At 44.6% G+C, this 24,650-nt stretch overlaps 1 protein-coding gene across 3 annotated transcripts; it reads right to left on the bottom strand.

Moving 5' to 3' along the window:
- Window positions 1–1,688: 1,688 nt before the first annotated feature.
- Window positions 1,689–23,859, bottom strand: LOC123044941 (valine--tRNA ligase, chloroplastic/mitochondrial 2). 3 transcript variants are annotated; one of them, XM_044467819.1, is made up of 27 exons: window positions 23,552–23,859; window positions 23,371–23,455; window positions 22,444–22,570; window positions 21,668–21,751; window positions 21,196–21,290; window positions 20,145–20,236; window positions 19,585–19,638; window positions 15,030–15,082; window positions 14,653–14,720; window positions 14,269–14,344; window positions 14,020–14,103; window positions 13,092–13,240; window positions 12,599–12,716; window positions 12,397–12,513; window positions 11,644–11,864; window positions 10,758–10,847; window positions 10,521–10,632; window positions 4,104–4,214; window positions 3,886–4,023; window positions 3,740–3,790; window positions 3,550–3,662; window positions 3,123–3,270; window positions 2,929–3,033; window positions 2,743–2,844; window positions 2,360–2,432; window positions 2,120–2,286; window positions 1,689–2,029 (listed from the first exon to the last, which is right to left on the bottom strand). In XM_044467819.1, exons 1-27 carry the CDS (start codon window positions 23,682–23,684, stop codon window positions 1,907–1,909), a joined length of 2,889 nt encoding a protein of 962 aa, XP_044323754.1. In that variant the 5' UTR covers window positions 23,685–23,859; the 3' UTR covers window positions 1,689–1,906. The 3 variants fall into 3 exon arrangements, with proteins under 3 accessions (XP_044323754.1, XP_044323756.1, XP_044323757.1); XM_044467821.1 differs by having other exon boundaries at window positions 23,371–23,452; XM_044467822.1 differs by lacking the exon at window positions 23,552–23,859 and having other exon boundaries at window positions 21,668–21,759; window positions 23,371–23,458.
- Between the last annotated feature and the right edge of the window lie 791 nt (window positions 23,860–24,650).

Raw genomic sequence — 24,650 nt, 5'->3', positions numbered from 1 at the left:
TCCCGCTGGAGTACTTCTGATAATTATTCCACAAAATAAATTATGACGTGGATGCATGGAAGTACTATGCATGCTAAGAATTGATGATGTGGCAACACTGCTGAGGTGGATAGCTTGCATGTTAAGAGAAATAGAATAGTAGGGATGAACTATTTAGGTATTATAGATATAGGTATGTGAAGGTATCCGCAAACTCGTGCAACTACTAGCAAATTGAGCGACCGGGAAAAAGAAACCAGACGAAGCGGTAGGGAGATGCTTACACACCGAACTTGCAACAGAGACATGCTTGGTGCATGCCAAGAATGCATCTCCCAATCCCCAATGTTGAATAGGAGGCATTGTGTAAATATAGGTCAAAGAAGTGGCAAATGAGAACACTGTGATCATTGAACTTGTTTGACGTGGTTTGGTTGAAATGTTGTGAAGCTTGCTGCAAATCAGACTTGGTGTGAGTTTGTATTTGCAAATTGAATTTTGAGATGATTGATCGGAAGGAAATGTTATGTCCTGAAGACTCGGTAGGAATTATACAGTTTTTTTTATTTTTAAAATTGAATATTATACAGTTTTGCTAGGAAAGAGATAGCGATATCCTGCATCGGACGGTTACAGAGCAATCTGCGACAAAGGGCATCGGCACCGTTTCACTGCACGTATAAGATGTTTTAAATATTTTAATATGGACTAAATACAGACTGAAGTGAGTGAACAAAGATGCTCAAACATGTCTTATATACATCCGATTTAGAGAATTTTTTGAAACATTTAAAATTGATCTATTTGAAGTTGGAGCATGAGGAGCACCCCAAGGATGGGAGTACTAGATATTTCCCCAAAAGGATGGGAGTACTAGAGAAAAGTTAGAACATCTTATATTTGTGAACAGAGATTAGCAAGTACTCAATATAAGGTGTATTATTTTTCCAAAAAGTCAAACTTCTCTAAGTTTGACCAAGTTTATAGACAAAAATATCAATATCTAGAATACCAAATCATTATCACTAGATCCATCATGAACTAAATTTTTACATTTTATATATTTAGTATTATAAATCTTTATATATTTTGCTATAAACTTGGTCAAACATAGACAACAGTTGACTTTTTAAAAAACTAATACACCTTATATTTAGGAACGGAGGGACGGAGGGAGTACTTTGCAGCGGGCAGATCACCGGTGTCACTATCAGGTTTTGCAAGTTTCCAACAAAGCACCATAATATCGAGCTTTGCACACGTAAATACAGATTTGTAAAAAAAAGATCTGAAATGATAGGTATTATGCAACGTGATGGTTGCAAAATCGCAACCCATGCCAGAGAAGGTGGTGGTTTTTCAGACATGCACTTTTTTAAAAACCAAAATGACAATTTTCTTTTTACGTTAGTTTCAAAGCACATGCAGTGAGATAGTGCAGATCATAGGTCGTTGCCGTGTCCATAATGTGTCATTGCGGTTGCCCTCCAAAGTCCCTAGATATATCAGCTAGACCCTCGCAAACCAAAAAAAAAAAGGAGATAGCAGCTAGACACATAGGAATTGAGATGTTTGATCAGAAATTAATGTATTTGTTATAAAATGTGCTTGGATGGAGGCCTGCTGAATAATTACGTGCATATGTGATTATACAAATTGAGAAACCTTCTCCAGTATCAATCATTAGCGTTAACACTCAAACAAAAATGTAGAGCATGCAAAAGAAAAAAGAACCTTTAAAGCCAAAATGTGCTGTACATCAAGGTGTCAAAAATGGATTTCTTAAGCCAAAATGTAATGTGCTTCTTTTCAATGTAGTCCATTTATGTACTGATCTGCTGTGCTACTCTGAGGTGACCATTTCTGTCGAGATTTGCTTTACTGACAATCAGAATTGGCATTCTGAGGGCAACGCTGACTACTATGTTTATGTGGAAACTGTTGACTGCAGAAAAGTAAGCCGGTTCTTAGTAAGGGAGATCTTCTCCTCTGCCTCGGATGCCTTCTCACGAACTCCACGAACAATGTTTTCCGGGGCCTTCTCTGCAAACTGCACCACAAATGAAACGCGTGACCAACAGGATGCAGGAACCTCTTCCGAAAACTTGCCCACATAAAGGAGAAGAAATATTCCACGTACGCTCGGGGAACTGAGGCGGGCCAACAAAGTGTCATACTCTGTCTGTAACTTAGAGAGGCGCTTAGAGAGCCGCTCAACTTCCGCTGACACATCAACCATGTCCGCCAAAGGTAGGTATGCCTCCAGACCCTCATCAGCAACAATGTGGACACACTGATTTGCATCACCTGGCGAGCATCAAATAGATTTGCTTATTGGCAAACTGCATCAACCAAGATAACGAGTTTACAAGGCACTCACCCGGTAGTGATTCAGTCAAATTTATGTTCTGTGCGTCAAGCTTTGACAGCAAAGCAAGCACCTGCTTCTCTTTCTGCGGCATAGAAATACAAGTCAGATGATGGGGGGGACACCATAGTATACAGGAAAGTTGCAGCAATCATAGATACCATCGCACCAATCACATATAGGTAACTCTACTTCTAATCTTTCTAGGAGCCGTGCCTCTCAAGTTCTAACAGTGAAGCTTTCCAAGTTAAATACACTATTCCTTGGCAACTTTGATTTCAATTATTTGAGTACAAAACATGCTAGGCTTCTCAAATTGCTGGATCAAAAGACTCATAATATACGTACAATGAAATGTCACAAACAGAATGGACTTGCTGTGAGAAGACACCTACCGATATGTACTCCAGGACATCCGCAGTGGCAACAACAGAAGCTGATATCCGTTTAGCTGGCTCGACAGAATACTCTGCTCGGACATTTCTGATTCCTCTTATCTGTTATTATACTGGTGATCAAACAAAATGGTCGCCGGCAGGCCACATATAAAATGAGCACATACAGCTCAAGGGGAAATTTACCAACGATTGCAAATTTTGAAATCTTTTGATGGACAACAAGTTCTTTGGGAGGTCAGTGCTAGGCCAGGGAGCAACTATAAGTGCATCCTTTCTGTACGGCAATGCCTGAAAATAATTATATGTACTGATGAGGCTGATGAAAGTGGGAGTTAAACAATGCTGTATAATAGTAATGGGCGTCAAGGTTTTTGTACCTGCCATAATTCTTCAGTGACGAAGGGCATGAATGGATGCAGTAGCTTCAGTATGTTTTCAAACACATACAAGAGAACACTTTGTGCCATAATAGTAGCTGAACCATCACCAGAGTGGTAGAGACGAGTCTTACTAGATTCAATATACCTGAATTACAATAAATTTGAGAAAATATGTAAGTCTACTACTCCCTCTGATCCAAAATAAGCGTCGCAGTTTTGAACTAAGGTTAGTTCAACCTTAGCTCACAACTGCGACACTTATTTTGGGTCTGAGGGAGTAGAAAGCATGCACCATAACGGTGCAACGGTAGAGTGCATATTGGAATATAGAATCAGGCGACAGCTTGGTGTGTGTGTGTGTGTGTGTGTGTGCGCTCCCATAAAGAAGTTGTACTTCCCGTTATTTGGTTCTTCGCAAACTTACCAATCAGCAAAATGGCTCCAAAAGAAATCGTAGATTTCTCTAGCTGCATCTCCAAAGTAAAACTTTTCATAGCTTATGCTGACTTTATCGATAAGTTCATGTAGTCCTGTAACCTGAATTTTTGTTTGTTCTCTTAATTAGCATACTTCACAAAAGGCCAACAATTCAAAAGAAAAAATAATGGACTCACCACCCAGCCTTCTGGCAATGGTAGTTGCTGAAGCGCTGCTTCTGTGTCAAACTAAAAAGGAGATGCAAATGTATTCGCAACAATTATATAAAGGAGAATGAAATTTAATCAATGCATCATCTGCAATTTGGAATTCAGCGAGATACCTTGTTTGCTAATAAGATATCCCATGCAGTAGCATCACTTCTTTCAGGCAAATTCTGCAACAAAAATTTGCCTGCATTCCAGAGTTTGTTGGTGAAAGCCTTATTTGATGTCAACCTTTCTGTAGAAAGATTAATGTCCTGAAGTAAAAAGGTGTATTAACAACGGAGAAGTGAACAAGCTTGATCAACAAAATGCAGAAGACCATGGAAAAGCAAACCTGGCCGGCAGTGCCCATGCAAAGTGTAAATCTCAATGCATCTGTCCCGTACTCGTTCATGGTATCTAGGGGGTCAATAACATTCCCCAGTGACTTTGACATTTTCCGCCCCTGAAGATCTTGCTGATTAGTCTGTGGAACTGAGAGCTAATGTAGCAACATAAACAACTCAGACGGACGAAGGAATGACACATGTCTAATAGACTTCATAGTGGACTAGTGGCCCACCCACCCATCCATCGGTTTAACTGCAGTATGTAGACTTACAAGTTTATCAGGGTAAGGGAGGCACTGTCAGGTGTAGATCGAGAGAGGACCTACCAGGCAGCTACTCGATCTGGTCTGAAGCGGCGCTCTCACACAGACATCGTCATGCGCTCCCCTCAGCTAGGACCACCACTAGAACGGTATGGGCCACACATATACAACACCCCCCCCCCACCCCCCCAAGAGGGGTGATGGATACCTTAGATGTCTATCATTCCCATCTTGTCACAAGCCAAGCTGTATTTGGTTCCTAGTCCTTTAGTCAAGCAATATGCAATTTGTTGCCCTGAGCTCACATACTCTTGATAATCCAGCATCCAACTTTTTCTTTGATAAAGGATTTGTCAGTCTCCACATGTTTGGTTCTCATGTTGAACCGGGTTGTTTGCTATATTAATTGCTGACTTCTTGTCACACAACACATTCATGCAAATGGTCTTAAATATCTTCAACTCTTCTAATAGACTCCTTGTCCATAACAAATCACTCAGTCCCTGACATGGCTCTGTATTTGTTTTGGATCGTTTCTTGCTTCTCCAAGACGGTAGATTTCCTCCTACAAAAACACGATGGCCTGAAATTGATCTTTTGTCATCACAATAACCATCAATGGCAGGATGTCCATGACTCTTGTGCAACAGTCCTTTCCCACGAGAACCTTTCGAGTATCTCAAGATTCTACGTACTGCCTCAAGATGTTCACTTCTAGGCTCATGCATATATCTATTCACAACACTTACTGCAAATGCAATGTCTGGTCGTGCATGACACAAGTACGACAATCTTGCCACCAATCAATGATATGTTTCTTTATCCACCAGGTCACCTTATTGGCAGTCACTTTATTGGTTTTGATCAATTGGGGTTGAAGCAGATCGACAACCCAACATGCCATAATCATAGAGAAGGTCCAGGGTATATTTTCTTTGAGAAAGAGTTATTCCTTTTTCAGACCTGGCTACTTCTATACCAAGTACGTACTTGGGTCGACCAAGATCTTTAACTTCGAAGACCTTACTCAGACATCCCTTGAACCATCTCTACATCATCATCACCAGCGATAACGATATCATCAACATAAACTGCAAGAATGGTTACTTCCCCTTGAGAGTGTCTATAAAATAACGTATGGTAACCATTGCATTGTCCATACCCTATGTCACACACCGCCCGTCTAAACTTGTCAAACCAAGCTCTTGGAGCTTAGTCCATAAAGGGCTTTCTTTAGCCTGCATACCTTCAGCAGTCTCAGAAGTCGACAACCCAGGTGGAATCTCCATGTATAAATCCTCATGCAAGAAAGCATTCTTCACATCAGGTTGATCAAAAGGCCACCCGAAATTTGCTACACAAGAGATCAGAATCCTCAGTGTTCATCTTTGCTACTGGAGCAAAAGTCCATCTGTGCCAACCTGCACATCACCAGTGGAAATCGATGTCTGTATCAAAGGAGCCACATGAGTACTATGGAGCCGCCTGTTGCTAAAGGTGACGGATGCATCTGCACTTTATGCTACTATTCTCCCTTTCCTGACCAATCTCCGGTTTGAAACATTGGTCAAGTACTCCAAACAAGACAGTTAGATCAGTTTTCTCACCATAAAAGGGTTCCGATTCACGGAACGTAGCATCCATGCTCACAAATGCCCGCCTCTCTTTGTCCTAAAGAATATCCAATAAAGATACATTTGACTGCCTGAGGATCCAATTTGTTGACCGATGGCCTATGATCACGAACAAAACAAGTGCAACCAAACACCTTGGGAGGAACTGGGAATTTATTTTCTGTGAAAAATCAAGTCATACGGAGATTTCATACATGTCACCCTAGATGGCACGCGGTTAATCAAGAAGGGGTCATCTTGACAGCTTTACTCCACAGGAACTTGGGCACATTCATGGAGAATATCAATGCCCGAGCCACCTCCAACAGGTAACGATTTTTCCTCTTTGCCGCCCCATTCTGAGGAGGTTTGTCTGGAAGATGTTTGATGCAAGATGCCCTTGTCCGACAAAAAAGGCACCAGTGGCCTTGTTAACATACTCGGTGCCATTGTCTCATCTGAGTGCTTGAATTTTCACATTAAACTGAGTCTGAACAATTCCATAAAAAGTTTTGAAACACTCCATCCTTATGTCAAGATAGACCCAAGACATTTGAGAATGGCAATCGATGAACGTAGCGAAGTACTTCATACCACTGACAGATAGCATTGGACATGGACCATCAGAATGGATTAACACAAAAGGAGATACGCTCCTGATCCCTTACTCACATATGAGTTTCTGGTATGTTTAACAAACTCACATGCATCACAGTTCAGCTTGCTCTTGTTCACACCACTCATTACATCTGGGAAATATTTGATACATTTTGTCAAAAGACACATGTCCAATCTTTATACATCTCCGTCAGACCCTGACGATTGCTTGCTCTAAAGTGATGGATTAGGGCACTAGTCTCCTTATCCTCGGCAACTGCAGCTAGCATGTGCATTCACTGCCGGTCCGTCATGTTGCAGTCCATGTACCACAACCCCCTATGCCTCACTTCAGTCCCAAGACTCCTGCTCGTCGATCTCTCTTGGATCAAGCACACAACTTGGCCATGAATTATTCAGCAATCAATTTGGTCAATCAAAGCACTCAAGGACACTTAAGTTCACGACAAAAGCCGGTACTCCCACCGTCCAGGTGCATAGGTCGTCTAAGGAGTTGCATCGCGACCAAGACGCACCGTGATAGGCAAGCGTTAGGCTGGTCATAGTGGGGAAGTAACTTAGACTAGTAACATGCATATGTTACTGGTATATGTTACAACCTCCATAATGGGTAGTAACATATGTGTGGTATCATGCAAGGCTTTATTTATTTAGATGTAGACTCATTTTGCCTCGGGGTGTCTTATGTTACAGTAACATATTATGTTACCACAAACATATCTCTCATTAACTACTCGCCACATAAGCAAATTTGCCTTGGGATGCGTTATGTTACTAGCTAAGTTATTCCCGCTATGGCCAGCCTTATGTTGAGATTGTGAAATATCGTCTGCCCTCAAACAACGCAATCGAAAGAGTCATTTAATTGTGCATGCGTGGGGATGGGAGGATTGAGATGTGCATGCACGGGAATGAGCAGGGAAGTTAAAGGCGCGGCATGAGGGAACCGAACGAGAGGATGTGTGGGTTACGTGGGATATTAATTACAAGCGCAGCTAATATTCTTGGGATATCTAATTTTCACTAGACGTCCTATACACCTGGACAGAGGGAGTACATGCAAGACAGGATAATCAATATTAGGTGTGCATCTGACTGTCTCAACACATGTGATGGACTGGGTTGCCATCTGCTGTGTGAATGGTTTCCTGATGTATGAGAGGGTATGGAACATAGGATTTAAACTCACTGAAGTCTCCAGCAACATGATGTGATGCTCCTGAGTCAAGCACCCATTCAGAATTTATTTGATGGGCTGCTATTGATGCGTGTTCAATGTGACCTTCATTTGTATCGACAACGTTGGCATAGCTAGTAACAGTCTCCTTTCCTCCTGTAGTTGTGTCCCTTCAACTAAAGCAGCAATATTTGCCCTAGGAGCCGTCCAAGAACCACCACTCCCATTCCGACCACCTCTGTTTCTACTGCCATCACTAGATCCTTGGCCCCTGCCTCTTCTTGGTCTTGTGCAAAAACGACCGATATGCCCTTGTTGACCACAATTATAACAATCTCTAGAATCTCATTGGTTAGTCACCCTGAAAGCAGATTCATTTCCATGTCCTCTTCTTGATTGCAGGCGTACCTCTACTTGGTACATCGCAGGAATGGCCTCATCAAGGGACACAAGATGGCTAAGTGCAACATGCCTGCTCTCAAAACCTTGATTGAGACCTTTTAGAAACTGCATCACACGCCTATGCTCAACCCAATTCCTGGCAATTTCCATGGACTCTGCATATGGAAGCTCAAGGGGATCACACTGATCCAGATCCGCCCAAAGGTGGTCCGACCCTGGTATTGGACCTCTGAACCTATTAGGAAAAATTAGGTCCAAGGTTAGGCCTGCACCTCCTCTCTTAGGGTAACGGGCCAACCACTAGGTCCGTAGGTTTGCCCCTCGCTAGCACGCCGCCGCTATTTGCTCTTGTTAACTCGTTCAATACACCAGAAGAAGCAGATGAGAAAGAGCCTGACATGAGGTCGAACTGATGCTGGAGATTTGGGCTGCCTGATCTACTCCGACGAGGCACTCCCCGGCTATAAGCGCCTCCCGTGCGTCACGGCGTTCCGGCTGCTGACAACTAACCTGCTCCGGTGGTGGTGAATTTGGATACCGACCAGTAAAAGGAGATGCAGATGGAGACATGGGCAACCGGCAGGGGTAGGCAATGCTTCTACGAGTTTATTCAGTGGCTGACAGCTTGCCGTGATCCATCCTCCAGGCTCCAGCCATCCTGCGGGGGCACTATTCTGATGAGGTATAGGTGCGATTCGACCCCAGGTTCAAAGGGGTTTGCCCCATTTGGACCCTCAAGGTCGTCCGGTTACCCTACTTTGGTAACAAAAGGGAGGTGCGGTCCACCGGTCCAACGGGGCAAACCGGACCCCTTGAATCTTGAACATATACCATCATTCTATCACCTTAACGAACAGCTTGGATCTTGTCTTCAATTTGAGACATGAGCATCAGGTTTCCCTTACCGGAATACCTCATGCATACCTCATGGACAGCATGCTCCACACAACAGACACTGCAATGGTCGAAATCAGGGAGTTCAACATCCAGGCCAATATCAGCGAGTCAGTAACACTCCACTTCTTCCATTATGGGCTCTCCTTGTCAGAAGGTTCTTCAATCGTTCCATGAACATACCCCGTCAGGCCCTCCGTCTTCAAGATCAACAAGGCCCACCTCGACCAGCTCAGGTAGCTGCTCACACCATTCAGCTTGACATCTTTTTGCATGAGTTCAAGCTTGAACCCTTATCTGCTTGAGGCACAACAATCCTGCAGGAGATGACCCCTCGGTAGCTTTCACAGTCATGAGCTGCACAAGTTTCTCCAGCACAGAGGTAACATCACTCGCCATGACAGCCTCCACCTCTTCTCCTAGCTGTGCGAGTGCGACCGCCAGTACTGCTTCTGTCACCCTCTCCAATCGCGGCAGCAGCAGCAGCAACAGCACAGCACCTCAGCCACACTTCAGTAGCACCACCCTCTCTGTTTCTCAGACGTTGCAAGTACCACCAACATCAAGCAACAGAACAGCACTTTTGTCTTGCTCCAGATCGAGGGCGAGCAGCCGCACCCCACCTTTGCCGCAGCAGGCACAGCCAGTACCACCAACAGCAGCTGCACAAGCAGCAGCCGCACCTTGCCTTCTTCCGCTGTCGCGCACCTCCTCTTTGTCCTCTGCGGCTCTGCCACACAGCCGCAGCTCCTCCGTCAGCGTCGCGCACAGCCGCCTCTCTTCGCTGGCGATTTCGTCTCACTGTGCATCTACTGCGGCTCCTCCAGCAGCCGCCATCGCCTTCCTCCCTCGCCCTCGGCCTCTGATACCATGTAGTTCGAGAGAGGGATGTACCAGGCAGCTACTCAATCTGGTGTGAAGCGGCGCTCTCACACAGACATCGTCGTGCACCCCTCTCAACTAGGTCAACCACTAGAACGTTATGACCTGGGCCTCGTGGGCTGGTATGGGCCACATATACAATATCAGGCCATCTGCAAGGAGTCTGTGGATCTCTGCCAGAGTATCACACAGCCCATTAGCACACAAAGCAGGAAGTTCATATACAACAGTTTCTCTCCTGGGGTCGAGTTGAGGCTAAAGGTCAATCCTTCTAATTTTATTTTTCCAGTTTTCCTCTTATTTGTCCTGACCACAAAGTTCTCTTTGCGGTGGTCCTCAAAAATGACTTAGGTAGGAACATGTGGCAAGCAGCAAAACAGGCGACGGACACATCAATTAACAGCTCTCAGTAAATAATACGTAGCAGCATGTACAGCATGTTTCCTGAGATACGACCGTTTTCTCAAAAGAGGAAATAGAAATTTGATCATATTGATTATAAATTACAAGAAAATGATAAGCCTTTGTCCCTCAAAAGTACAAAACATAAATTAAGGTGCTCATATCTCTCACCTCAGAATCCCGGATAAGACCATGTAGATAGACATAAGAAAATGGTACTGTTCCTGTAAACTCAATTCCCATCATAACCATCCGTGCAACCCAGAAAAATAAAATGTCATGGCTGTCAAAAATAAATTAGCTATAGTATCAGACATAGTAAATGGAAAAGCAGAGTATCAGCGGGATAACAAGCACACCACCTTGTTCAAAGAAAGGGGGGGAAAGGCGTTACTGGAGCTAACATACCCGGTCTCAAGGACTGTTGCAGGATAAAAATGCTTAAAATCTTCCCTGGACACATCTGGCCAACCAAGTGTGCTGAAAGGCCATAAAGCACTGCACGATAACTTCCAACAAGTCAAAACAGAAAACTACGAGCAATTTTTTATATTACTTGTAACAGTTGTATGTACAAATTGATTATACTTGTGCAGTTCTCTACTACTTCCAATACTTGGAAATACGGCTCATACAGACATTGAAGTAAGAAAGAGAATGTAATATAGGAAGTAAAGGAAGAAAGCAAATGTAATATAGGAGTCCGGAAAGAATTCAAAGCATGGTGAATAGCAAGTCCAGTCAAATATAATGCCTGAATTCATAATTTTATTGGAGCCTAGAACCCTGAGCTGTGAGAATGGCCACACAAGGACATTAACTATTAACCTGCTTATTGCAATTGCACATGGCAAGCACCACAAGCAGAGGGCTAAGAAACCATTTAGAAGCAGAGGTGAGGAACAAAGCCAAGAATTTGAGGACGAACTTGATGATTAATTCTTTAGAGGCAATCACAATGAAAGTGATACGAAATGTTTTAGTGTCGCAATATCTTGATGTTGCAACAAGAAAAACCAGAACATCAAGAAATTGCCAAGAAATGTGAATATACTTTCCTATTAATACAAAATGTGTGCTGTCAGGGCCTCCCCTACAGTCTTTCATTAACAAAATGGTATTGCGGAACTTGTGCTCAATTGCAAAATAAGAAAAGGAGCATGTATTTCCATTAGGTGAATGCTAAGTAATGTTCTGAGTTAAATAAGAAGTGCTCACAAGAATTCAAGCGATCAACAAATCCATATTGCAGAAAACCAATTGGTACCACACAATTTTGAAGAGGAAGACAAACCTTGAGAACCAAGTATCGAGAACATCAGGATCCTGATATATTTCAACTGATTTTCCATATTTTTCCTGAGCTTTCGCAAGTGCCTCCTCTGCATTTCTGGCAACAACATAGTCTTCTTCACATTTCTTTCCAACGATGTACCAGACTGGTATCCGATGGCCCCACCACAATTGTCTACTTATACACCAATCTTTTATATTTGTTAACCAATTATTATATATCTGCAGCAGCAGAGCACACAAAAGAATGAGCAGGGATAAAATAGTGGGCAGGACAGGACAATTACAAAATTCATTTCTGCAGGAATAATAATTAACACAAATATGTTTAGATATGTGAGCACTTTCTTTGGCATATATATTGTTTCGCTGAGCCCCGATAGAACTTCCAGTCACAATAGCGTTGTTCTTAAGGCGGCAAAGCGACCTAACACAAGTACTCGCCGCCCTGACAACTAAGTGCCTAAGGGGGCTAAATTGTTAGGCTCTGCCCGCCTCTGTTACTGCTCTTTAGGTGTGCTTACTGCTGAGCAGTAGATGACTACCATTATTTTCTTTCTTTTTTGAGAAGATGCATAAGTATGCATAGACAGATAGGAAAAGGTTTGGTACAATCCCAGGACCGGACCAACACTCCAAGGTACAATGCTATGGGCCTACGAAGTAACCGCCAGGAGAAGCGCGGCAACACCCACCACCCCTTCCTTTGGCTACTACCTTTCTAGAGAATAGAATGAAAGATCCATGCATTTACCTTCTCAAATCTCTCCGGAAGAATAGTGAGTTGCCCTTTTTCAACAGCATGGAGGGCCCTTTCAGCCAATGGCTCCATTGTGACAAACCACTGCTTACTAATCAAGGGCTCTATGACCTAGGATCACACAGAAGTGGGGTCATCAAGCCGAAAAACATCACCAGCCCTTAAATACGACAAAGAATAGGAAAAAGGTTCACACTTCACCACCACGTTGAGATCTGGGAACTCTAAGTGTATAGGGTTCCTTCTTCACCGCCAAGTTAGTCTCGACAAGGTCAGACCACAGCTTCTCTCGTGCCTCAAAACGATCCATACCACTGGCGAAAAAAAGGAGGAAACAGAGTTAAGATCAACATGTTGCATACAGAAGGCCAGGCATACTGCAACTCTGTTAGTACTGCCTTTTCATATGCAGTAGTTGAATCAACTGATTATACTAATTGTACTAACTCAATGCCGCAAATTGTATTTCCAACTTTTTTATCTTAAAAAAAGTTAGAACAGTAAGCTGTGTTAAACAGCTAAAGTCCTATTGTATTATACCTCGAAAGCAACTTCAAGTCACCTTACAAAGAGGAACATATAATAACATAAATGTGTTTGTAAGCAGCTGAAATTGCAAGTCATGAATAAATTAACCACAGAATAAATAACAATGTTACTTCACATGCATTGTCTTGCAAATATTATACCTGTATAATCCAGCAACATCATTTAATGTGCCATCTTTGTTCATAACATTAAGAATTGGCAGCCCAAGCTTTCGAGCAATATGATAATCATTCTGATCATGTCCAGGGCTAATCTTCAGCACCCCTGTTCCGAATTCTGGATCAACGTACTGTAAATCATAGAAACGATAGTTATTATTAACAAAAGTCTATGCAAGGAAAACTATCCTGCTACCCTTTTAGCAGTCCCTTCAACTGCATCTGGAGAAAAGTAAACCCAATTACTACAACGAAATAAGTTTTTTAGCCAGGGAGAAACCATATGTGGTCACAGGAAAGATATTTCGAATTTGGGCATGCAAGTGTGAAAAACTTGCACAAAAGAATGCATGTACGTACATCAAGCAAAGGGAAAAGCCAGCTTGGGATGCAAAATTTTGCCTTAGCCACAAAAATAGTCATACGGGTGAAGTAGGTAACTACATGAGTTGATGAATAAATGCTTTCCTTGCTTCAACTGAAACACGATAGTGTAAACTTTGCATGTGCAGGCAACAAGATAAATTATAACTCAATAAATATGATGAGAGAACGCCCTGACTAGTGAATATGATGCTTTTGCATTGCTTCATTTTATTAATCTCACAATATCCTATCTGAAATTGCTAGAAATATAGAAAATACTCCCTCCATTCCAAAATATAGTGCTTCCTCTATTCCCGTGCTTCAACTTTGACCATAAATTTAACCAACGAGATCGACTGCGGCGAGAGCAAAAGTTATACCAGTGAATTCGTATTCAAAAGAACTTTTCAATTATATAATTTTTCTCCCACCGCAGTCGGTCTCGTTGGTTAAGTTTATGGTCAAAGTTGGACCTCGGGAAGCGCGGGCGCACTGTATTTTGGAATGGAGGGAGTACTAAAGAAAACAATAGTTTCATTCTTACCCGATCAGCAATGATAGGAACATGTCTCCCAAATGTCAAGGGTACAATAGCCAATTTTCCAACATATTTTGCATAGCGCTCATCCTGCATTGTCAATTAAAAAATTAAAATAAAGATGGTTTACCAAATCCAATTTCTTTGACAAATAAAATAGCTCAATGTAGTTATAGCATAGGTTGCAACAGAAGACAACGAAATGTCTTACAACGTACTACTTATGTTTACTGCAGAGCACTAAAAAGATCATACCTCTGGGTTAACAGCAATCGCAACATCACCAAATAGAGTCTCAGGTCGTGTTGTCGCAATAGTCATAAAATCATCCCTGCCCCACAAATTTCAATGTGTAAGCAATGCTAAGCATTAAACTGTGTCAATCATATTTGCTGGATTCCTCATGTTAGAATGCAAAATATAAGGTATATCAGGATACTCATTCTCATGAAAAATGTTCACTTAAACATCACAACAGAGGGCCAAAATAAAAAAGAACTGGTGGTAACACAAGCACACACTTGGCTGTAAATACAGTCAGCAATATGTGTGACGACATCATTGATTATTTAATGATAATTCACATTGAATAATTATTAGATGTTAGACGAGCACGATTAAGAATGTAAAAATATGTACCTCGATCCACCAGCAACACGATACTTCATATAGTACAAATAGCCAGGTTCTTCAGAGTATTCAACTTCCTAATAACACAAAACATTATAGAATCAAATATTTGATTGGCTCACGTATGATCATCCATGAAGTATTGAAGTTTCAGATCTCCCATGCAGAATCACCCAATTTTCCTTTTGGTTTAAATTACATAGTTGTGCAGATATATGTATGTATGTACTCCCTCCGTCTGAAAATACTTGTCATCAAAATGGATAAAAAGGGATGTATCTAGAACTAAAATACTTCTAGATACATCTCCTTTTATCCATTTTGATGACAAGTATTTCCGGACGGAGGGAGTACTTGTTAAAAAAAGAAGTAATCTCTTCACATACTAAGTCAGATACTGCAGTCTGCAGGTTAGGAGACCAGTTGACCAAATAAGATCCTGAAAAGGAAATACAATGAATCAACCAATACATACCAAAGTTACATAAGGTAAGTCCCTAAATTTAAAATGTAAACAAGAAAAATAAAACAAATCAAAAGATTAAGAATTCCTAAATCCCTGTCCAACAAGAAAAAATTACATAAGAATGGGATCACAAGCATGAGGCCATCCTCAACATGAATTCATCCAAACATATACCCAAAAAAACATATTTCACATGTGCTAAAGCAAAACACATGAACTACCAGTATCAAACAGATATCATGTTTTACTATGTTGAATGGTGCTTGCACCATAAGTTGCCATTTGGCAGGTATGCTGTTTTGATCAGTAAATATGATCCTCATCTGAGGATGGTTACAGTGAATATGTTGTGTAACATAAAACTGGATGCTATAAGCTGCAAAATGCGAACATATTGGTATTGTCTCACCAAAGAACATATAAATTACTTTTTGCAAAAAGTACCACGATACAATTGGTGATGGAAGTAAAATAATGGTGGCTTGCTTCCCACTAAATTATGCACACGGCCCTCCTATTAGTGGTCAAGTAAAATAACTAGGACAGGTCAGTGAGCAGGCCCAGCCCACTCAATTTGCATTCCTATCCAGAATTACAGCCACTCACTTGTGGCCTGATGGATTTCTTTTAAATCAACCAACTGAATTTCTGACTCATAAAGTTATAGAACTTCTGGTTGCTGAAGAAAGCTGACTAGAAAACCAAGAGTTTTCACATCCAGAGCAACATTCTTCCGGTGATGGCTCCGCTCCCGTGCTCCTCCTAGCCTAGCGCCGCACCTCCCACCTACCGCGCCGACGACGAGCCCCCAGGTAGCCCTCCCTCCCCGCCCCTCCTCCCCCGCCATGGCGCCCCTGAGTGGCAGCTCCGGTCCTCGGGCTCGCGCCGTTGGATGGATTCTGACGGGGAATCCTCAGCGGGGTCCTACAGCGACGTCGCTTGGACCCCCCCCCCCCCCCCCCCGCCAAGCCTACCGGCCCCGCGTTCTGAGGTCCACCGCGTCAATGCCGCCCCGGAGGTAGACGCGGACGGCTTCCAGCTCCTGCACCACAGGAACCGGCGCCATGGCACTCGACGCGCTGCCGCCTCAAGCCCCCATCTGCAGCCCCGCCGCAGCCCGTCCCCGGAGGCGACTGCCGGCCTCTGCTTCCGCTGCCTTGACCCGGGCCACCCCGTGCGTGACTGCACCAACGACATCTGCTGCGTCGCTGCCTCTACCCCAGCCATGGCTCACGCGACTGCAAGAAATACCACAAGGGCGTTTTGCGCACTGCCCTCGCTGTCGTGGCTGCTCCCGCCGTGGTGGCGCCGGAGGCGCCGCGCCGCGGCTCGCCGACCCCGCCTGCACCCCCTGCCTCACCTGTCGACCCGGTACGCGTCATCTTGTCGCCCTCTGTGGAGATGGAGGAGGCCAAGGTGGTCCTGCGTTGTGCGATGGTCGTGTCCATCACCGGGGCCAGGCCGGCGGTCACATCTGGAGATGTTGAGGAGGTGTTGTACTCCTCCCTCAGCCTCCAACACAGCGACTTCCCCATTCACGTGCACCATCCCGAGGACTTCCTCGTCATCCTCTCCACACGCGAGCTCATGGACCGTCTCGCCGGCGACCACTTCATCAACGGGCCCGGCTTCACCATGTCGCTCCGCCCTTGGAACAAGCTGGCCCATGCCATCGTCGACTCCCTTGACCACAGCGTCCAGTTGGAGCTCCGAGGCATCCCGGCGCAGGCTTGGCACCCGTCCACGGCGGAGCACCTCCTCGGCAACAGTTGCTGGATTGAGCGTCTCCATCCGAGCACGCGCTCCAGCAGCTTTACGAGCTGAGAGGGCGCAGCTTCAGCTGCCTCAACCAGGCGCTCCTCACGCTGCTCCCGAAGCGCGCGGATGCCAAAGGCCTCGGCGATTACCGGCCCATAAGCCTCATCCACCTCGTCGCCAAGATCTTTGCCAAGGTCCTCTCGCTATGCCTCGCGCCCAAGCTCAACGCCCTCGTCAGCACCAGCCAGAATGCGTTCATCCCGGGACGAAGCCTGCACGACAACTTCGTCCTCGTGCGGCAGTCCGCTCACATGCTACATCAACTAGGCGCGTCGCGGGTCCTGCTGAAGCTGGACCTGACTCGCGCATTCGACTCAATCAACTGGCCATTCCTCTTCGATGTCCTGCGCCAATATGGTTTTGGCACTTGATTCCTGGGCTGGCTTGCGATCTTGCTCTCGTCGACCAGCACCATTGCACCAAGGTGATCATGAACGGCAAACCAGGACCGCTCATTTGGCACCGTCAGGGACTACAGCAAGGCGACCCCATGTCACCCCAGCTCTTTGTCCTCGCGGTGGACACGCTTGGCCGCCTGCTCCGCTGCGCCACCGAGATGGGCATCCTGCAGCAGCTGCATCCCCGGCGCCCGATCCCTTCCGTCTCGTTGTACGCAGACGACGTGATCCTGTTCTGCCACCCCACGCCGAGCGACACATCCGCCGTCAGGAGCGTCCTGCAGCTCTTCGAACGCGCCTCGGGCCTCCACGTCAACTTCACGAAGAGTTCCGCTACCCTAATCTGTGGCGACACAGAGGGCGCCGCGCGCGGCCCTTGACGTGATGGGTTGCCCCGTTGTAGCGATGCCGCTCACCTACTTGGGCATCCCGCTCACGTTGTGCCGGCCCACTGCCTCCCAGCTTCAGCCCGTCGTTGATAGGGCCGCCGGCATGCTACCTTGTTGGAAGGCGTATCTCATGAACAAGGCCGGACGCCTCGCGCTCGTCAAGGCGGTCCTGGCGGCGATCCCTATCCATCAGCTGCTCGTGCTTGCCCCACCAAAGAAGACCCTGGAGGCACTTGAGAAGATCCAGCGAGGCTTCCTCTGGGCTAGGCGCGCAGAGGCCAACGGCGGCAATTGCCATGTCAATTGGCAGCGCGTCTCCAGGCCGATCTCTCTCGGCGGACTTGGCGTTCGCAATCTGGCGCATACAAGCCTTGCGCTCCGCACGCGATGGCTATGGTTCAGTCGCACGGACCAAGGTAGGGCCTGGGCCGGGCTTGACCTGCAGTTCAGCGACGAGGAGCGTGCGTTCTTCTTCGCCTCCACCACCATGGTGGTCGGGAACGGCACGCAGGCTCTTCTCTGGGAGGATCGGTGGATAGATGGGCGCTCCGTCCGCGAGATCGCGCCATGCCTATACGCGTGCATCCCCAAACGCCGCCGTAAGCTCCGAACCGTGGCGGATGGCCTCCTCGCCAACCGATGGGCGCAAGGCATCCAGGGCACCGTGGGAGTCCAGGAAATTGGGCAGTACCTACAGCTTTGGCACAAGATCGAGCACACCACTCTCTTCGCCGAGCCGGACCGCCTAAGCTGGAAGTGGAGCGCGAATGGCACCTACTCTGCCCGATCAGCCTACCTCGCCACATTCCACGGCTCCGTCACCTGTGACGCATGGAAGCTCACCTGGAAAGGCTGGGCGCCGTCGCGTGTCCGGTTCTTCCATTGGCTAGCGCACCTGGATCGCTGCTGGACAGCGGACCGCCTCGCCTGCCGCGGCCTACCACACCCCGTGTGCTGCCCACTTTGCGACCAGGCACCCGAGACCATGAACCACCTCCTCCTCGCATGCCCTTCGCCCGGCAGACCTGGCACGAGACACTCAGCTGGCTTCGGGCCCCATGCCCCCTGCCTGCCCACGAGCCCTCACTCAACGACTGGTGGCAATCCACGAGGCCGCTCGCGCCCAAGGCCATGCGCAAAGGCCTCGCCTCTGCGGTCCTGCTCGTTCCTTGGATGCTATGGAAGCACCGCAATGAATGCGTTTTCAACCATGGCCGCCCTTCGGTTACTGAGCTGCTCATGAAGATCAAGGAGGAGGCCGCCCTTTGGGCACCGCCGGCGCGTTAGGACTTAGAGCCATCATCCCGCAAACCTGGGACGTCCATTGACTACCATCCAGAGTTGTAACCGCCTCCTAGGAGGATTGTAACTATTAACCCCCCTTTTCAATACAAAGAAACGCAAGCTCTTTTGCGTTTTCTCGAAAAATAGCAACATTCTTCCACCATATAACTAATTAACTATCCAATCAGCTATAATAACTAACAAAAAAATATACTTGATACTCTTTGAGAGTAAAGCTTGTAACAGCCCCGAATAATTTATGAAAGTAGTGAGGTAAGTTTGTTACTGACAATGTAACAAGAATAGAAAAACATATACAGGACAAATTATTGTCACCCCCTACTTCATACAAGTGCATCTGTGTTCATTACCCTAAATCAACTGAAGCAAATGGTATTAAATCAACCAGTAATAAGTATGTTAATATAGTCGACTAGAAACTATTACCAGGCAAAATTTGGGGACACACCAAGAGATTTGAAAATAGTAAACAGGATATCAAACTCAACAAGAGCACATTACTCAAGATGATGTGCATTCACCTACTTTTTGTAATAGAACATGTAGCCATGTCTAATTATAATACCTTGATATATAAGTCCTTTTTCGTGAAGCCTAATGAATGCTTCAACAACTGCATCTGCAAAACAGAAGGGGGAAAACACTGAGTCCAGTTGTAAGGATAACCACATGGTTCTAACATTGAGCTCGAGGGAGCAACCTAACATCAGTATCACAACATCATGTCCTGATGGTTCGATTGAAAAAAGGTTAGGTCAAATCACTAGTGCACATAAATTGCATAAAAAAGTTCAGATCTGGCAGGCAAAGGATGGGAGTGCTTTGGTTCGACATCAAATAGCTGTCACTCTCATTCGTAATGAAATCACAGTCATAAGCTAAAACAAGACTTAGATACCCTATACCATCACCGTGATCCTGATTAAATGCAAGTCTATCAACAGAACGAAATTTATGGATGCAACCATGTGACCTAACAATTGCAGAAGAAGAAAGCTAAAATATAAGTATATAACCACGTAAGAAATCCTAAAACTCAGAAACAAGCTAGTAATTCCGCAAGGTAATGCCATGAAAGAGAGGTCCAATCATCATTTGCAATGGAAAACGACAGTTGACACTTACGACTTAGTTGATCATCTAGCGTGAAGCATTCACGAGTCCAATCACAAGATGCACCCAACCGCTTAATCTGATTAGTGATTGTACTCCCATACCTGAAAGGGAAAGTGTTCAGAATAAAAAACAAACTAGCCACATTGAAGCAATGAAAGTTCAGCATTACAAAGAACTTTAAAAATGCAACCTTCTGGAATGAATAAATCAACCAGAATAATCTTTCATCACATGTTCATCATTGCAGCAGCACAAGGTTGTGGAGGAACAACTCCACCTTGCTGTTACGAAGTAACTACTTCAACATGATGCACAAGATATCGATCTAGAGGCGAATATAGATCAATATGGCAGCAGGAGTTCAATCCAAAACTCCTAGAGCACAAGATCTAGTCCAAGATCTTAGATAAGAACACTAAGTTCTAGGTAGCGGTGTACATAGTCCAGTTACAAACTAGAGGTGAGGACCTCTATTTATAGGCTTTGGGGAGCCTTCACACCTCAACTTCTACTTATGGCTAGAACACTCTAGAAAACATTACTTAATTAAGATTTAGCATTCTACTCATAGCTAGGAGATTCTAGAAAACTGTAGCTAAAGCTAAGCAAAAAAACAAATACTAAAGTGGAGTAGAAGTATCTAGAAGTGGTTTGACTTCTGATTATATTTTTATTTTCCATCTCTCTATTGTTCCTCACCATTCATGGTAGTTTAATTTCCAATTATTATGAAAGACAGAACCCAAAATTTGTATTAACAATACCAGAAGACAGCAAAGAACAAAGAAAATAGAGCATAATGCGTGTGAGATGCATGCGCAAACGCACATAGGATGCAGTGAGGGTGTTGACCAACCATATTCAGAAAGAGGAAATCACCTGGGTAGAAAGTTCAGAAATGTATGGTTTATAGTAAATCCAGGTAATTAAGCAAGGATGCTTAACTCTTGTAAAAAAGAGAAGAAGAAAGGATTGCTTCAAATCAGCAAGAGGACAAGACCTCTGAGTGCATAAGAAAACAGTGTGCACAAACTAGACTGGATTCAGAAAAAGGACTGACTTCTCTTTCCACTCCCAAACTCTTTTAGTGAACTCCTCCCGGGTAAGATCTGCTATTTTGACGCCTTCAGCAGCTAACATCTTTTCCACAACTAACTGAAATGCAATGAAAGTTGAAATAAAAATCAGCCAATTACTGCACCAAGTCTTGAACGCAATGTTGAATCATATAGTTAAAAAAACTAGGCAATAACAAAAGACCTAGCGCTTAATTGTGCTTAAAAGAGGACAGACCCAGTGCTAGAAGATCCAACACCAGGTGGGGTCTGGGGAAGGATTATATGAGGCAGACCTTACCCCTGCACAGTGCAATGCAGAGAAACAATGTCGAACCCAGGACCTCCATAATGTGCGCATAATTGTGCTTAAGCAAGCACTTTGGTCAGAAAAGCGGTGGCAAAACGCACAATTAACGCCTAACGCTTTTTTAAAACTTTGTGTCGAATACATATCAAATGTGCAGGAATACAAACCTGAGTTGCAATCCCAGCATGGTCGGTACCAGGTATCCAAAGTGCAGGCCTCCCGTTCATACGGAAATACCTTATCATTATATCCTGAGTTACTTAATGAAAAGGGGGATACTGTTAGTCAGAAAAATAATTGATCCCAGGATGATGGGGGGAATCTGAGCTTACTATTTTGAGCTGTATATGTGGATTAGTGATCTTGGAACCTTAAAAATGCAATGTTAAGCACCCTGCGGAGGGCGATTATCTAAGAATACAGACTACACAGAATTGACTTAAACAGGCTAGTTTAACTGTAACACGCTAGTTCACATCATTCAAGATATTATTCTACACAGACTTCTACCATCACTTCTGCTTAATGCAGCAGCAGTGACCAATGTTTATTTTACTTTGCGTGATACAATTAGTCACTAGTACCTTCGAAACATGGCTTGTCCTATACTCCCTCCGTCTCATATTAGTTGTCGCTGAAATGGATGTATCTAGGCGTATTTCAGTGCCAGATTCATCCGTTTGAGCGACAACTAATATGGGATGGAGGGAGTAAGAAATAGATCCACCTCGCTAGGTAAATCCATCAAAGCTTATGCTCAAATCTAACATGCAAGTTATTTCAAGGTACAGTGTGGAGAGAGTATCATGATACAACAAACCAACAAAGCTAACGTACTATAGAAGATAGTAATATGGTGTAAAAACAAATTTATTGCTTGTAAATCAGCATATAGTTAGCGAACATAAGAACACAAGAGTCTTAGGGAATTGAATCACCCTACCTCAAGGGTAACAAACATAGCATGACCCATATGCAATGATCCAGTCACATTTGCAGGTGGCATAGGAATGACAAATGGATCGCCTCCACGGTCGAAGTTAGGCTTAAAGAATCCTTGAGATTCCCACCTATGAAAATTGAAACATCAAATAGATTAGGAGAAGTTATGTGTGGTTCCAAAAATAATTTATACTGAGACAGGAGGGAAAGTAAGCAAAATAAAATAAAATTTATTCAACAATATACTTGAATCAAATAACTAGATTATTAAGCTAGTTGTCTTCAACCTAGGTTGTAACGATAATCCATTGGGAGTTGAAACATACTTCTCTATCAGTAGTTAGGTTAACTTTAAGTTCCTGACTGAATCATGGCAATTTTCATCTGTATGATTCAAGATTTATGTGCAGAACAATATATCATGAGATCCAAATTTAACACATATAAAGAGAAGTGGTTCTAAATTCCATAGCGCATCGTACAAGTATGACTTGTCAACTTTGCATCTCCTTTGACTTGCTAACTACAGCTATACATAAGTGAGCAATGTACAGTCAGTAAGAGATCGGCGGTTAGTTCTTCCTTGGTAACAGAACGATTTGGCAATCTTGTCCAAAGCCAGCACCCACAATGCGGCTACTATCAACGGACTGGTAGGCAAGAAATGTCTGAACATCAGTGATCAGCTCAAAGGTGGACAACTAACTATACATTTGTGTGTCTCGGTCTCTTTAGACATTTCCATACTACCAATACCAACTAAAATGTCATCCCTCAACTTCATTGCATGTAGCAGGACGTAAATGGAATTGCAAGCTTTGCCAAATTGCTGGCTGAATCATGTACTTATCATGCCCACATGAGAACGAGCATAAATGGATCACCAAGCAATCAAGCGAGTTAACTCGTAGCAGAGACGCCGAATTACCACTTATAAATCCGCTCCTCGCTGGTGAAGTCGAACGACTTGGCGACTTCAGGGGAGGTGAACACATCCCTCTCAGAGGCAACTGCTGCAACGTGAACCAGACCCAATCAATGCACAACCCAGTCTCACAGGATTTCACGCCAGCTGAACGAAACCGAGAACTGGGGAGCACTGCCGGTACCTGCGCAGAACCTGTGGGCGGCGCGGCGCGGGGTCCACGCCGGGCGGCGGTGGGCGAAGAAGAGCAGCGGGTTGAGACGGCGGAGGCAGGCTGAGGAGGAGGACAGGAGGTGGGAGGGGCCTGCAAGCGCCATTAGAGCCTGCGCGCGCCGCCCGGCTAGCGGTGCTGGTGGGGTGGCAACGGCGAAAAACCCTAGACTAGCAGGTGAGCTCGAGGGGTTTGGGTTTGGATTTGGAAGAGGATAACGCGGGAGCGTGGCGACGCACGGCGCCGTGGGGAGCGGAGGGCGCGGTGGCGCAAACGGATGGGACGATGACTTTAGCAATGAATGAATTTATATTATATCAAGAAATAAAATTAGAAGAATAATGCCACATCATATATAGAAAAGGAATATTTAAAGGATAGAAAAATCATAGAAAATGACATCACATGTACTATCTCAACTAAAGGATGAAGCGCACTTTGCGGCGGAAAAGTAAAGATTTACAAACATATGAAAAAAGAAATCGGTAAATGTGTGATATTTATTAGACTGACACATTGCAGCCCAGAAAAGTTAACATTGATCCATCTCCTCAATTTTAGAGGATTTGAAGAATATTCTGTTGTGACTTACAATGAGGAGGGTAATGGATCAATGCATACCAATGACTTTTTTTTCGAGAGTATGCCAATGGCATATCATAGCTTTATGGAAGAGAGAAAAGTATTTACAAGATTGTGTCCTAATGCGAACACGAAGGACACAAAGCGCACACAACTCCGACTCCACACTCGCTATGCTAACTTCTCACAAAACATTGTAGCCCACCTACACCTACACCCGCCATCTTCCACTCCGCGATTTCGTTGAGGATTATGAATGGAAGATCAAACGCAGTCTTTTGCTCATTGACCTTGTTGAAGACTCTGGCATTCCTCTGCTTCCACAAAGCCCATGCAACCGCAATCACCATCGTATCAAACCCTCTCCGATTAGCCCTAAAGAAGCTTGTACGCACGGTAAGCCACCACTCCGTGAACTCGCCCGTCTCCAGTGGCCCCTGTATGTTGAGGTGGAGAAGGCCAAACACCCTGTGCCACACCTCCTGAGCGT

Source organism: Triticum aestivum, chromosome 2B (assembly GCF_018294505.1).
Source record: "Triticum aestivum cultivar Chinese Spring chromosome 2B, IWGSC CS RefSeq v2.1, whole genome shotgun sequence".
In the NCBI taxonomy this organism is placed as follows: domain Eukaryota; kingdom Viridiplantae; phylum Streptophyta; class Magnoliopsida; order Poales; family Poaceae; genus Triticum; species Triticum aestivum.
The sequence above is the reverse complement of the archived record's forward strand: the minus strand, read 5'-3'. Positions and strand labels throughout refer to the sequence as shown.

What these genes read in the sequence shown, in the direction of transcription:
- LOC123044941 (XM_044467819.1), bottom strand. Translation starts at nt 23,684, where the DNA reads ATGGCGCTTGCAGGCCCCTCCCACCTCCTGTCCTCCTCCTCAGCCTGC. An exon ending in GCAACAGTCCTTGAGACCGG is followed by an intron (nt 10,633 to 10,757) that starts GTATGTTAGCTC and finishes TATTTTTGACAG; the next exon opens with CCATGACATTTTATTTTTCT. An exon ending in GTCTTATCCGGGATTCTGAG is followed by an intron (nt 4,215 to 10,520) that starts GTGAGAGATATG and finishes CAAGATCTTCAG; the next exon opens with GGGCGGAAAATGTCAAAGTC.